The sequence below is a fragment of the Aythya fuligula genome, chromosome 13 (genome assembly GCF_009819795.1).
Source record: "Aythya fuligula isolate bAytFul2 chromosome 13, bAytFul2.pri, whole genome shotgun sequence".
NCBI classification, from domain to species: domain Eukaryota; kingdom Metazoa; phylum Chordata; class Aves; order Anseriformes; family Anatidae; genus Aythya; species Aythya fuligula.
This window is the reverse complement of record NC_045571.1, coordinates 2,604,483-2,619,864: the sequence shown is the minus strand read 5'-3', so window position 1 is coordinate 2,619,864 and position 15,382 is coordinate 2,604,483. Positions and strand designations below refer to the sequence as shown.

Here is a 15,382-nt window from a genome sequence, read left to right as displayed (position 1 = left end):
AAAAGCTGGACTGATGTTTTCCAGGAAATATAATCAGACAAGCCTTTGGCAAGTTCCCCTTTGGAATACTGAACACAATCTGACTTCCCACATTCCATAAAAACTGAGTCAAGCCACAGGAGATGCAAAGAAGAACAATTAGAATAATCCTATAAAAAAAATCCTGCTTTAAAAGTTAAGGCCCAAGTTGATATGTAGCTCTGTTTACAGAAAGAGCACGTTAAAACAGCGTAGGTACCTCAGTAACTGGTCGTGAATAAATTCAGCATCCCAACTAAGACAATGAACCCCAAGAGGTAACAATTTTGTTGAAACATCTTTCTAGAAAGATATTAGGGACCAAAAAAAGAACTACACCCTTTTCCTCCCAAGAACACCAGTTTTGTAAAAGGTATCACATGACACATTTAGGTATACAGAACACAGTCTCCTGCTACTAACACTAACTCCAGAAAGATTTTCCTGGTCTGCATTTTTCTTCAAGGTAATGCTAAAACCTACCAGTGTGGAAAAAGCATATTCCATACTTTTCTGCTTTGTTTTAGACCCTCTAACCAACCCCCTCCTTGACCATAAAACCCAACAAAACAAAGCAGGAACTTTCTCTGAACTTTCTCTTTGCTGCAGACATCCAGCAGAGCATTACAGATTTTTATTTATTTTTAAGTGAACAGAACTTCATAGCTTTGTGTCAGAAGAAACGTCTGGGCTAATACAGATATTATGACTTGAAAAAGTCTGCACTTTATGACTCAGACTACTTCCCTCCACCCAAAGACATCTGCCAGACTCACATCCATGCAGATGAAAGTGACTGGGTTGCATTTATGAAATACAGTAACAGCTACAAACAGAAAATAAGCAACAACATTGTGAAACAGGGCAACTACAAGGGAAGATATTTTCTCTATAGAAACTGGCAAAAGCAGCAATAGTGTGAACATGAGAAATTTATTATTACTGCTGCTATACATTTTTTTTTCCTTCCTCAATTCTGCCTGATGAGAAGTCAATTGTTCCCAGGAACAGCTTAAGGAAACACTGAAATATGCACATCCCAGAACAGAAAATACACCAGAAATCTGAACTTCAAAGTACTTTGAAAAAAAAATGATCCTGTGCCACACTCAGTGCCACAGGCACACTAAGAACTGGTATTTTTGTGAAAGCCCGCCATTAAGACATTTCAGCAAGTCATTTTAACGTGGCACTAAACTGCTATACAGTTATCACTATGAAATGTCCTGCGATTTACTACAGAATGGAATTGGAATGTGTAACTGACGATGGCGCTGTAATTGACAATATACAAGATGCTGGCACCCACCACCACATTTCAGACAGTTGCCTTTCGTATTTAAGTGAACTTGTAACAGAGTAGCTCAGCTATTAGAAAAAGAGATGTTTCAGCAGTAACTATAAAGGGTTTTGCTCACAATAAGTTTTAGAAACAAGAAGCAGCAAAACGCAGTTAAGTACCCTATTCTTGGTAAATCATTTCCCCCCAATGCTTTGAAGAACCTTATACTCAATTAACTGGGCAAAGGAGAGTACACAAACCCAGTGTACAAGCCAACGTCCTGAAGCACCACCTGAGACTCAGGTGTGATTTCATAACATACCACAGAGCAGCTGAACATGCAGTACTGATCAGAGGAGAGTAAGATGCTAAAATCAAACAGCAATGGGCAACATCATGCCTGTCTTCATTCACTACTTGCCCTTATCTTGCTGGTTACAATCATATTTCTTTCCTACTCAAAGGCCTAAAAGTTCTTAAAAAGGTTAATATTAGTGCTGGGAGCAAGTATTACAGATTTGTATGTGTACAACTTGAGGGGGATGTCTGACCTTCATCAGTAGTAAAAAAAAAATCAACAATACAAGTTTGTGATTTAGGTCTGATTTTCATATTATAAAGACACTGAATGAAGTTCAAGAAAATCTTCACAAGAGATTGATTAACCCACTAAATTAAATTTCACGAAGTTAGTGTAGGATTAGGTATGACAATTCACCAAAATTTACGTTAGCTGTAACTGTTTCACACTGACTCCAATCCAACACGTTGAGTACTGTAGGCCTCAATGGCACTCCGGGGCATTGCCTGAGTTTCCTGACTGTCAGGTTATGCTACACCACAGAAAGAACACCACAAACCCTAGTCCTACTGGGCTGCTCCCAGGTTAGAAGTACCGTATTCCTATGAACTGAAGGAACTTGTAAAGAATAACTTTGTGTACTTCTGCAGATGCTCAGCAGTTCCCATTCGCCATATCAAACCACCTTTCTCATCTCTTCTCTGCTCCTCATTTTATCCTCAGTACAATGTGTTGGCCTGCATTCCACTTCTTAGACTAAGTTTTCCAGCGTGCTCACACATTCCTCATACTACTGGGTAATACTCAAGACAACGTTAAGAGCTAGTATAGAAACACTGAATCTATTTAGAATTCAGAGCAGTAAAAAACAAAACAAAACCAACCAACCAAACAAAAAACAACTAATTACTGCATGAGCTAGCTATAATCTTTAGGAGTTGGAATACCTGAAGTTACAGTGAAATGGAGGTTTTCCTCAAGACATGCCAAGGTGTCTGTAGCTTATAAGCCAATTAGTCCTTTGTCGTAACACAAAAAATAAAAGTTCCTAAAAGAGCTCTTCCCTGAGTTTTGTTTTAATAAAAAAAATCTTAGCTGCAAAGTAAAAAAATGCTGAGCGCATTTGATCCATGGGCAAACACACATATATACTTCCTTCAGATAAACAGAGACTAATAGAATACATTGAAGATAATTATTATGATACACACCGATCTCAAAAGACGCAGAGGACAAAATAATTGGATTATATCAGTATGATACGTACACTGACCTGAGTAAGATCTGGAATATCACCCTGATCAATTCCAACTTGCTGGGTTTACAAAAAAGGAGAAGAAGTAAGTTACTACATGCTGTGACAACAAACAAAATCTGTGAGGTCTGAGTGTTACACAGAAGCTAACACATTGAAATGGCTATTAATTACTTCCAGAACTGGCACGAGCTTAGCTAAGATCACACCTTAGAAATCTCAAGCACATTACTCTGCATCTCAAAGCAGAAAAGCTTATTGGAAGCATCAGAAACATTGACACTGCTTACTGGAACTACTCCATTTTAAGCAGTTACTGTAAAGGAGCGTACTGTAAATACACTAACACTTAGTTCACTCTAGACCGTTAATCAAATTTATAGTAATCTTTTTGAAGTGTTAATATGTTGTCTGGCTATTAAAAGAGATGCCTGAGAATCTCATTTCATGTTAATGAGAGTGAACAGAATTTAAAATACGTAATCTGCAGAGTAATTCCCTGCATAGTGAAGGTTATGTTACATGATTATGAATACAGACTACTGTACCAGTACATATAGCTAACAGTTAGCCTTCCCATACATGTTGAATTATTTACCTCTGCTACTTTGAGGAATTCTGACAATTTGGTCATTCTGGCTAGAAATTTCTTGTAAATATCCAAGCCTTCTTTACACTGGTTCTTCTTCATATCAAAGTATTTTTCTGAGGATGCAAATAAAAACACACTTGTAAGATAACATCTGTCCTGGCAAAAAGCTGACACAGCATTCTAAGTGGAGAGAAGATAGTAGTAACTCAAAGCTATCCACGTTCTAAAGTTGACATAAATTCCTGTAATACAAAAGTCCTCAGCTAATAGAAAAATGTGATTATTAAAATTCAGTACCTTAGAATAAAATGTAAAGCTTTACAAGCACAGAAGTAAATCACTGCAATTGTTTAATTAGGCATCTGCACTAGTATTCTAAGGTATTCATCTTATTAGCTGGAAGTGATGTACATACAATATTCCTGGTATATGGTTACATTTCCGGCCCCTGTATTAATATGTTTTACTATTTGTAAGTGAACCTGATAGCCAAAAGCCATCAGAATGACTACTGAAGTGGTACGTGTATCACACTGAACTGCCAATAGCAACCACATCCTTCACTTTTTGTGGTTTTGCCTGAAATGCCTGCAAATATCTGAGTAAAAATTACTGAATTAACAGAATAAACCAATCAGATGATGTTTTCATTCAGAAATTTGCTTGCATAGTCATTATAAGAATTTCCTAATAGCTTGTCACTCTTGAGCAAAGCGCTGTAGATGCCATGTACCAGGCTCACGTAGATTCAAGTACCACCTACAAGTAACCAGGCAAAATACAAAGTAGAGGAAAACAGAAGTCATTTGTGTTGCGAGTGCACTAAGCATTCAAGAGCGTTCAGCGCTCAAGGCTTGCTAACTGTCACAGACCAAACGTCAGAGTTTAAGGAAACCAAACCAGGTATCTCACTAACCTGTAGCAATTGGACTGTAAAAGTACTACACACTGCATATTTATGGTATCTTTGTTTTAGTCACACCAGTCACACTCTCACTTCCATTTATGTTTCAGGCTGCGTTCAAGGTAAAAGCATATGTTTAAGCCTAAACCAGTTGCCAGTGACACTAAGACATGCTTAATTTCATCAGAACAGAGACAGACAGTTTATTAATTACAGTCAGAAATTATCTACGTTATTTCTCTCAACAACTTGCACACAATTTCAAAAGCTAAAACAAAAACCCAACAACAATAATAGTTCCACATACCTAAAAGATTAATTATCCCCTCATTGTATGCCGCAAAAAGTCTAATGGAATCTTTAAAGAGGAGCATAAAGGCAGCATTTATAACACCATTTGTTAGTTCATTTGGATTTGCCTGTGTAGAAAGCAATGAGAAAATAAATTAGTGTTTAATGAAATAAACTTGCACTTCAAAATGAGTGACTGTTACCTAACAATGAGCTTAAAGTACTTACATCAAAATCAAGGAGTGCATCGAGCTGGTTCTGTATGATTGGAAGGGTTTTCAGAAGCTTTTCAGCATTCATGGTTCTCATCACTCCATCTATCCTGCAGGGCAGAAGATGTTTACAGGTTACCAAGAAACCTCAGCAGGTTATGCTGTTTCAACACTACTATACTGCCTCAAGGGGTCACAAGGAGCACCAACCCATGGTAAGCTCGACAACAGCCGGTATTTCCCAGGCACAAGAAGCAGTAAATGTCTTACCCTCTTTTCATTTTGGTGAAGTCAACTGCTACAAGTCTATATGAAAGTGCTTTTTCATTCAAGTATCTGCTATATCGCCTAATGAAGGTAGACATATCGTAGCCTAAAAGTTAAGAATATATAGGTTAGATATTTTGAAGAGGAACAGTCTCCTTCAAGTCCTTTTCAAGAACTATTCTACTAATCCATTTTGCATCAACTTGCATAAGAGCAACACTTCACCAGCACAATCCAGGGTCTTAAGATTCACTATTTTCTCTTTGCAATGTAGTGTTACAGCTTCTTCCCAACTTGCTAAGATTAGAAAAGCCTTCATTGAAATTATCAGAATAAATGCCTACAACAAAAAATATAAGGCAAGAACCAAGCAGCTCTTATTGTGATGTTCTAGAAATCAGACTGAAAATACATTCCTAGTGAAATGCCAAAGTCTTTGGTAGCTCATCTGCAATGCCTCATACCACACAAAGACTAAATACTTTCTAGCACTGGCAAATAACCAAAACATCTCTCAGAGACTTGAGGGAGTCCTTGCTATCTATACAGTGCACTCCATGCACCTTAGCAGTTCATGTTTACTCCTGAGACACTAAAATGTAATTCAGAAAAAGATCAGCATGCTAATAATCATCAGGTTTCTCTAGGCAGTGCAAGTGTTCACTATTTCAACTCGACAGCTCTGTAAGCACTACACATACATTGCAGGTAAATTTCTACTCAGCTAGGTAACCCAATCTCACCTTCTCGTTTCTAAATTCTTGGTCGGACATTCTTTGGTGCCTGATGCAATACAAATCATAATACTCTTTCATTTAAATGTCACTTGTCTCCCAGAGCGCACTGACCCAGGCACTAATCACAGAGCAAAAAAGCAGTAGAGTTTTTTCCTTCAGTGAAAAATCCTTACCCTGCATGGCACTTTTGTCCAGGTAGTTATTTAGATTGAACAATGTGTTTCGCGATGCAAGATACTGGATAAAGCGCTGTTGGGGAAGAAAAAGTTGAGAATCTAACTTTTGTTGCGAGAGTCAACACACTTCAGCATATTACAAGAAAACTACACTTCGCTTGTAACTGTTTCTAATCACCTCTGCCAACAATAGAAATTACTTTAAAAAGTTCACAAAAAAGCCCTTGAAACTACTGATGACCAAAGCATCAAAATACAAAGTTGCGTATCTGGCAAAAGTGAGACTTTAAATAAAAAGTCACTGCTGCCCATGAATAAGACTAGCAATCCTAGAGGGAGCTGTTTAGGTTAACTTTGTCGTTTAGAACAGATAAGCTACAAGTTGCAAGCTCCACTTGAATTATCTGAGCTTCCACGCATCCACTGCTGCAGTAAAAGTCAGAGACCAGCTTAGTTGCAAAGTTTAATTAGCAACAACAGTACTTCTAGAACCCTGGTGAACAGCAGCACTGGGGAATGGTATAATTCAGACTTACAGATCTGAGTAAATAACATTTAAGTTTTGAGGAATAATAGCTGGCTCAACAAATAATACTAGAGAAAGAAACAACACATTCAGATGGTAAAGTAGTTTTAAAAAAGTTTCTTTCCACTTTTCCCATACATATGTTCTATGAGTTCTATACTTTTTAACTTCTTTAAACATGCTTGAATCCATAAACAAGAATTACAATCAGAATGGCCTATGAGACTTGTCACACCTTTGATCTGAATCCCTGGATGCACCCATTCAAAGCTAAGGAGCAGTTTTGGTACAAACAAATTCATGTCTTTCCTACCACTAACTGCTGCATGGGCAAACAGATGCTGACTGGTGCATCCAGGACTCGATGCTCAGAATTTTTTCTATAGTCCCACGTCAGCTTTTGTTTCTTTCAAGTTTCAGTATGAACAGTACTGGAAGTAGAGACTAAAACATACATACTGATTTACAGCATTCAGTTTAGCTTTGTATTTGGATTACCTAGTGAACTCCAAGCAGTGAATTTTACTTCATATTATCCCCTAATGTCAGCCTGTCATCTGTTGAAGCAGGTTAACAAACACTGTTAAGGAGGCCTTTACAGAACTAATCACGTCTTACCTCGTTTCCATACATCATGAGGTGGTGTGTTGTAATTAGAGCTTTGAACACTACGACCCAGCTACTGTTTGCAGTTCTCTCAAAGAGTGTGTCTGCCAACTGTGGAATATTCACATTCATTTCATTTGTGCACTGTATTAGATCTAAATTAAAGAAGAAAAAAAATAAAGCTTTAGTTGCATGCTCAAAGAAGATTACCCGTGTGAAAAAACACAAAGCAACATGATAATTCATATTGGAAGATTTAACTTCAGTTCTTTACGAAATAATTGAGCTATTTTACACTTCCTGCTCAAACTCATTAAATTTTACTGAAAAGCACTGACTATAAAGTCAAAGGCATTTCAACAGTTTTATGGAGTTCCAACAGCTCATAAATAACCTGCCCCAGCAGAAGATCTAGTCCCAAGGTATCATCCAAAAGCCAGTGCAGACACACTGAATACCCAGTGCCTGGAGTCATTCAATCTAACCAGAATGAAAGAGAGACAAGAGCAGAAAAGCTGAGACAGATGCAGCCCACAAGATCAGCAAGGAGCAAGTACCCAGAGCTCAGGTCCAAGCCTGAGCACTAACACCTGAGAGCAAACGAGATGCTGCAAACCTGCACTAAGCCTCTTCCCCAGCAGATTTATGGGCAAGAGCCTGCACCTACACACCTCTCCACTCAGCTTGAGTGACCTAATCGCCAACCTGCTGAGTGCACTGTGCTGGATCATGGCAGATTTCAAGCTTTTGCATCAAAAAAAAGCTCTTTGTGTCAGAGACTGCTCATGAACTCAGCAGTAAAACATTAACGTGGAAGGTCAGAGAGCTTCAACCCACTGCCTGAGTGCTGATACAAAACCAGAGCAGGCTCCAGCAGACACCCAGGGAAGAAGCAAGGGCACTCGCTGCGTGGAGAACTGCAAGCAGGACTATTCTAAACCCCTGAGACACGCACACTTGATTTATTCTCTTTGAGCTAACTTTGGCTCAGGTGTGATCAAAGCACGCCTCAAGGACTGGGCAAGGCCGGTACAACAAACACCTACTTTGAAAAGCTTCCTTTGTGGCTTCTTCTTCAAGCCAAGTCTGGGAGCAGCCCGCTGGCTGGAGCTCAGCAGTGCTGCCTCTGTGGTTTTGCTCTGCAAATACCTGGAGAGGTGCAGGTGCTTGGGAAGCCGGGCAGCAACCCAGCACCCAGGTGCCAGCACCACCAGCTTCGCTATCACACTGTTAGCACCGTGCAGAGGACCGATGACATTACCAGCAGCAACTTGACTGAACTTGGAGGTCACGTATTGAGATAGTTTAGGACACATTATGCGATGGAAATATTGCATTTCATCTTTTTATCTGCTCTAGCGCACTGAATATATTACAGATGTAACTTCATTAGGAACCTGTTTAATAAGAGGTTTTTTTTGTTTTAAAGTCCTATAATTAAGGATCACTAATGGATACTTTGAGTAATTTTACTTTCAGTTTCTCTGTCTATTAAGAGTTTTAGGTAGCTTTCTGCTTCAATAAGATACTTGAAGACACTAATAACCTTACTAATGTCACTCCAACATCAGAAGTTTCCAAATACGTACAAAACACTCGAGTTGGGATGAAAACTTTCATCCCTAATAATAACAGGCAAAAGCACTGAAATAACTGTACAGCTAGAAGAGCCCTGAAAAGGAGCCTGAGGCAAGCTATACAGCAAAATCCGATTGTTTAGTAAAACATCTCACTGCACAAATACAAAGAACCTCAGAGTCATTTTACAGATGCCCCTCACCACTTACGGCTGTGTCATCCTCAGATGCTGTGCCAAAGGAAATCATATTTTAAGATCTCTTGAAGCCCCAGCTGTCCACAGACAGTTACTGTTCTGTATAATGAAGCAAGATCCAATTCAAAAATCTATACATAGACGAGAACCTGAATTTTAATTCAGTAGTCTCACCTACTGAATGAGAACTTCTAAGTAATTCTGTCAGAGCACATTAGGACAAATAAGTCTTCCTGAATCCATTCATTTTCTAAGCATTATCAAGACTGCTGCTAGCTTTAGCTCAGTACGTTCATGCAACTGGATTGTAACCAGCAAAAAACGTTGCAGAACTCTTACAAGTGGCAATTCCTCTTCTCAGCTTACAAAATAAATAAATAAAAAGTCCACCCCAAAGGACACTGAACAGTATCTGTACCACCACTAATAGGTAACAGTTAAAGGAATTCCATTAAACTGCTGAGGGCAAAGACCACACAGATAGCCTGCTGAAAGCAGCATTTCCGCACAAAGTTCTTCTCCTTCCCATGACCACGAAGCAAGTCAATTTTTTTCTCTGATGATCTAGTGAACATTAAGAGTGCTTATTATTTAATAAGTAGAACTGGGAAGGAAGATCCAAGCTAAAAACAACTTTCTGCTCTCTGAGAGAAACAGCAGCCAGGCTCATCTCCTGGGTATTTTACTAGAGAGATTTTTGTTTCATGCAGTCTTGTCACCTGCCCTCAGCTAAGGCTAAGACGATGATGAACACCTAGGAGATTTCTTGCCTATGTATTTTTTTAAACACACAATTAGTAATAATACTATTAAGGGCTAGTCCCACATCTGAATTCCATCACTCGAAATCTTTAACAAAAAAAAAGCAAAAATTTCTCTAAAGTCTTTTTTTTTTTTTTTTTTTTTTTTAAGGCTGCAGTAGGATCCCTAGATTAAAAAAAAAAAAAAAAAAAAAAAAAAAAAAAAAAAAGCATGGATTTGTTACAGCTGGCAGCAAAGGAAGAAAAGACTATTAACACCCTGCATCTGGGAACACAAAGGAACACATGCACCTGAGAGACTGACAGCTGGGCAACGGTAATAGGGATGTTGGCTGCAAAACCTGCCTTGAACGGGATGAAACGTGTCGTAGGGCAAGCAACGCTCGCTCTCTTATCACACCACTTCCATAAACACTTTCTAACTCAAAACATTTTGCCAGTCACACAGAGGAACTGCTTCCACTGCAAGTGAAACCCTAGTGCAATTTCTAGGATAGACTTTAGAAACTTGTTAACATCACACAGGAAAAATAAAATAAAATCAATCAGCTTTAAACCAGAAGAGCACTGCAGGGGATTTCAAGCAGCCTAGATCTGTGGAAACCCTACTGCCTAGAAGAGCACTAAGGATTTTTCTTCGACAGCTCATCTGAAATACTGGCACATCATCTGTGAAACCACACAGCTCTTCAGAGAGCAGCATGTGTAAATCCAGATATAAAAATCAGTTCGCTGGAAATTCTTCAGCCAGGCGCTGACAAAAACCAACATCCTTTTCAACGTTAAAGCAACAAGAAAGTAATCATTTTCTTCATTCGGAAATAATTCTTTCAAGACACCTGTAATACAGGAGTTAAGGCAACTACAGTTGCTGAATATTCCCATATTTCTTCCCTTCCACCATGGGAGAGAAAGAGCTCTAAGGCAGGCAGATACAAGAATTAAGATCAATTGTCTTAAGCCAGCAGTCTTTAAAAAAATGGCTTTTCTGAAAGTTACACTGTGAAGTAAAACCAGAAGGAACACTTGAGCAGACTTTCTCAGTGCAGCCTAGGGAATGCCACAGTTCCAGCTGGCGGATTAAGGAGTATCACCTGATTAACAGAAGTGTTTATGTCCATGTGTGCTTATAGCGAAGATCTGATAGCAACCTAAGTTTCTTTTACATGGTAGCTAAATCTGAACTGGCTTAGAATTACAGTTGCTAGAAGCAATATTAATTCAGGTATTCTGTCCCACTCCCCCACTAAACAAGGTTACAAGATAAAAAGTTTTCATAAAGCCTTTTAAAAAAGTTTTAAGCAATTGCTACATTAAAAAAGTAAAGCATTTACAGATTGCAACATTAACTCAGGTATTTCTGTCGGTGTTTTCATTTTGTTGGTTCAGTCAAATTGAACAGCTTTGCAGAGGACTAGAGAGTTTCACATTAAAGACTGGCACCTTCCTGCCTGGGCGTGTGTCTCCGCGCAGTATCACAAGTGACATATCTCTAAGAGCCAAACTGCATCAGCACTCGCCAGCCAGTCATGAGCTCCAGCTGCCAAAAGAAAGGGCAGATACAAAACATCCCCGACCTGTGACAGTCATAATGGGACATTACTGGCAACATTTGAATCCCCAATGGCTTGGTGGAGCCCTCAACTTTCACCAAAAGTGGAAGGCTAAATAGCCCAATTTTGTTACATAATACAATTTTGAAGTACCTAAATTATCACTTCTTACAAGACTTCTAAAGCCTGTACACCTAGAGCAGCCTTAAGTCTTGATGAGCAACATTAACCACTTTCCCCTCCCATCTGCTTCTTAAGAGGGCTGTGTACAAGGTATAAAGAGAGAAAAAACCTGCAGTTTTACTGCATTCATTTACAAGTTTAATATACAATTCACTTTAGGGCTTGCGCTTTCTAAACTTCGGTCCAGCTTGGCTACAGCTTTAAGTTATGTATTTTTTTTTTGATGTTTTTTCCACAGTTAGCCAGGAAGAGAGATGTCACCAAAAGAAGCACCGAGCCCCACTCCACTGCAACCCAAATTCAGGAGGCTGAGGCAAAGCAAGACAGCCAAAAATGTGGGGAAGAAAACACAAGGCTTCGAGAGCTTCACTGAGGAAAAAGAACAATCACTGTGTAACATTTTATTTTATCCTGAAATATTACAAAATACTACAGAAATAGATCTGCTGACTTATTTAGAACACTGCGACCTACTTTAAAAGAAAAAAATACATCAAGTATCCCCATTGACATTGCTGAGTTTTTTTTTTTATTGCTCTTTAAGAAAACTCACTATACCACCCAGCAGCTCAGCAAGACCGGAGGCTCCACATACTAGCTCACACATTGTATGCAGAACATCTTCCTGCTTATACCCAGACCGTAATATTAAAGTCTCCCTTGCTAAGGAAGTTTGGCAATAAGGGGACTTTAAGAAATTATCTGAATTGAGTCCAGAGACTGATACTTCTCCGTGATCCTCAATACAACTGTCAACTCTCAAAACATGTTCTTGGGGAACCTTTTTTTTTTTTGAGCAGCAACTACAAGTAATACCAGATGGCGTACATTTGTAATGACACGCACATGCAGGGACCAAGGTGCAACTAGCAGTGTTTTGCATTAAGTCCAAGCTATGTTTTATGTCATGCTTTGGAAACTACTTGCGCTGTGTCTTTGAAACTACGCTGTGTGATTGTTCCAGAGATAACAGTATTTGAACTTGTATCTCATCTGCTTACGTTCAGTACAACTAAGTTTTGCTTACAGATGTACAAGTTAAAAAAAATAATAATTAAGAAGTGCAATACATAGACTTGCAGATGTTTGAAAAGCAGCACATGCATATGCTCAATGAAGACTGAAGAATATTTACTGGAATTTTTTTTTATTTTTTTAAAGCTCTTTGCAAAGGTATTCGCAGTCCCACATTTCACATCTTTTTCGTCCACCCCACCACGGTCCTCCTGTACTCCAGAGCTACAGACAGCACAACAAGCTTTTTATTTTTTTTTAGACACAAGAATAATAGACAGCAACTGACAGCAAAACACAGAGCTCATTTGGGAGGTAAGAACCTTCACAGAGACTGACAACTCTGAGCAGATTTCTATCAGTAAACATCCAAAGGAACACGACAGCCACAATACCACTTTATCCTATTCTCAAGACACAGTTTTTCCAGATGTCCATTTTCTTACTTTGCACAGTGAATGGCATCAGTTTCGAACAACACACCCCCTCTTCTCAGCTTCAGAAACTTTTGAACTATTGAGCAAGCTGTCACAGATTTCTGGCTTCCTGTCATGTTGCCATTTCTGGACATAAGGGTTACCTCAAAGTTTTTCTACCTCAGGCAGAAAATAAAACAAGGTAACAACAGTATAACGAAAAGAATCATCAATTACCCAGCTTTAAGACTTTCAACTTCAACCCCGTAGCTGCAACATTTACTACTGCACCTGGCTTCCACGCATCCAGATCAGTAAGAAATACACTCAGTTTCTCTACCTGACTCGTGTCAAAGGCTTTCATGCAAGATGCCTGTTTCACCAGATGAGTGCCACAGCACCAAGAGCCGAACTGTCCTCACCAATTAACAGAACACGCTTGTTCTGAGCGCCCGAACAGCAGGCTCCCCGTGGTACCGTCAGCTGGAAGGAGTCCCACACATCCACCAGCCTGGTCCCCAGCCTCTGACGGGAGCAGCACCCAGCTTTGCCTCGCCTTTGCTCTCCCTGGCGTGAAGGCACACGCTTGGTTTGCTTTTCATCGAAGGCGTGTGGAGGTACTGCCCGGCGCGCAAGGTTTGCAGCACTCATTGCACAACTGAGCAAAGAGCAACTTCAAGTGCTATGCAGTTATTAAAAACTGAAACAAAGCAACACCACCGATAATTCTGCAGATAGCGGGGGCAGCTTCCGGCGTCTTTTGGTACATAAAAAGGGAGTTTCAACATGCTGAGTTGACAGACACCAGCAATCAGGCGCTGCCCTTTAGGGAAGATGCACTCCGCCTTCCCCCATCCCTTCACCTCACCCCAGCCTTCCGGCACGGCCCCAGGACAGCCGCATTTCGGGACGGGCTGGAGGCAGCTGCATCCCCCCGGGGGGGCACAGAAGTGCCCGGCAGCGCCCCGAGAAGCCCGAGCAGTGCCGCACAGCCCCTGCCACCGCACCGCCCGCCCCGGGGACAGGGCTCGGCAGCCGGGAGGCTCTCGGGGGGCTGCCGTCCCCACACAGCGCCCCGCGGCTCGGCCGGGGCTCGCAGCTCCCACGTGGAGGCGAGGCGGGGGAAGCCGCGGCTCCCGACACGGCCGCTACTCACAGTCCAGGTGCTTCTTCTTGGGGCCCATCACCTCGTGGGTCGTCGCCTTGCAGACGGCTTTGGCGACGGCCGAGCCGGTGACGCTGTGCTGCGCCGCCGCGATGCGGTCGGTGAGCGACTGCCCCGACATGGCGGGGCTCCCGCGGCCTCCCCGGGGAAGGACGACGGCGAGGAAGGCGGCCGGGGACGGTGATGAGGAGGAAGATGAGGAGGAGGAGGAGGAGGAGGAGGAAAGCAGCCGGCCCGGGCTGCGCCGCGCCTTCCCCTTTCACATTTCCACTCCCCGACAAAATGGCGGCGGCGGCGCCGTCAGGTGACCGAGCGGCCGCCCCGCTCCGCCCCGGGAGGCGGCCGGAGCCCCGACACGGCCCCGACACAGCTCCCCGGCTCTCCCCGCCGGCCCCCCGGGGTTGTGTGGAGGCTGAGGGGCCGGCTCGGTGTCCCCGCACCACGTACGCACACATCGCAGCCGTTGCCCGAAGTATCCCCTGCGGCAGGGGCTGCCCAGGGGCTGAGCGCGGAGCGAGGCGACCCCTCCTGTGCTCGCCTGAGGAGAAGCACAGAAGAAATGATTTAGTGGCACTTTTTCACCATAGTTTTTTTTGGGCCGGGTGGTCTCAGTTTGCCTTGGGCAGTGACATTGGCTCCTTCGGGATCATGGGGGTGTACAAGTACCATACAGTATCACCTCATCCTGTCGGAATAAGTGCTCCTCAAAAAACTTGTCCTTTGCTGGATTTATCTGCACGAGCAGATCCATAACAGGACGAAACACAGCCCATCTCGTAGAGCTGATGGCATGCCCAGTGTGTGGCACCGAGTCCCCATCCTTTGGCCACGCACCCACCCCAGGGCCGCTGGGGAGCCTGACAGGAGGTGACCCTGGGGCCAGCTCGCCTGTGGCGGGCATTGACCCGCTATTGAGGACATTGTTTACTTAAAGTACAGCAGAGAACAGGACAGGACAAGAACTGCGTGAGGGGTGCAGCCAAAACTGGGGTGAGGAGTGGTAGTTCACTGTGTGGGAGCTCATTTGTTTGCTATTTTCCTGAAAGCAAGCGAGAGTGTGCTTAGCTTTTGCCAAGCGTGGCGGTGGTTTCTGTCATGCGGCCACCAGCCTGTTGCAGCTGGACTGTTACCAGCAAAATACTTCGAACAATCATCAATCAAATGTTAATGACACCTCGCCAGCAGACTTAAATAAACTGCCTAACACTGGTAGGCTCAGTCGCTCACAAGTGATTCCCTTGATCCTGCTCTCCTGGCTGTCTCCATACCAACTCATTAGGTGGCTACAAATGTGACAGAGATTTACACAGTGTGAGAGAAATGAGCAAGGTCTTCTCCTGAGGAGAGCT

The 15,382-nt window shown here is 42.0% G+C and overlaps 1 protein-coding gene across 6 annotated transcripts in view; it reads right to left on the bottom strand.

Moving 5' to 3' along the window:
* The window catches only part of LOC116494255 (prefoldin subunit 3), a 37,458-nt gene extending 23,168 nt beyond the window's left edge, over nucleotides 1-14,290 (bottom strand). For 3 of the 6 annotated variants that reach the window (XM_032196019.1, XM_032196013.1, XM_032196014.1), the window contains exons 1-8: nucleotides 14,025-14,211; nucleotides 7,180-7,322; nucleotides 6,033-6,108; nucleotides 5,126-5,228; nucleotides 4,872-4,965; nucleotides 4,660-4,771; nucleotides 3,455-3,561; nucleotides 2,869-2,916 (exon numbers count right to left, since the gene is read on the bottom strand). In XM_032196019.1, coding sequence (XP_032051910.1) covers nucleotides 2,869-2,916; nucleotides 3,455-3,561; nucleotides 4,660-4,771; nucleotides 4,872-4,965; nucleotides 5,126-5,228; nucleotides 6,033-6,108; nucleotides 7,180-7,322; nucleotides 14,025-14,154 — 813 coding nt within the window. In that variant the 5' untranslated portion in view covers nucleotides 14,155-14,211. Of the gene's footprint in view, nucleotides 1-2,868; nucleotides 2,917-3,454; nucleotides 3,562-4,659; nucleotides 4,772-4,871; nucleotides 4,966-5,125; nucleotides 5,229-6,032; nucleotides 6,109-7,179; nucleotides 7,323-14,024 lie in introns of all 6 variants that reach the window. The other 3 variants (XM_032196015.1, XM_032196016.1, XM_032196018.1) reach the window with 3 other exon arrangements.
* Between the last annotated feature and the right edge of the window lie 1,092 nt (nucleotides 14,291-15,382).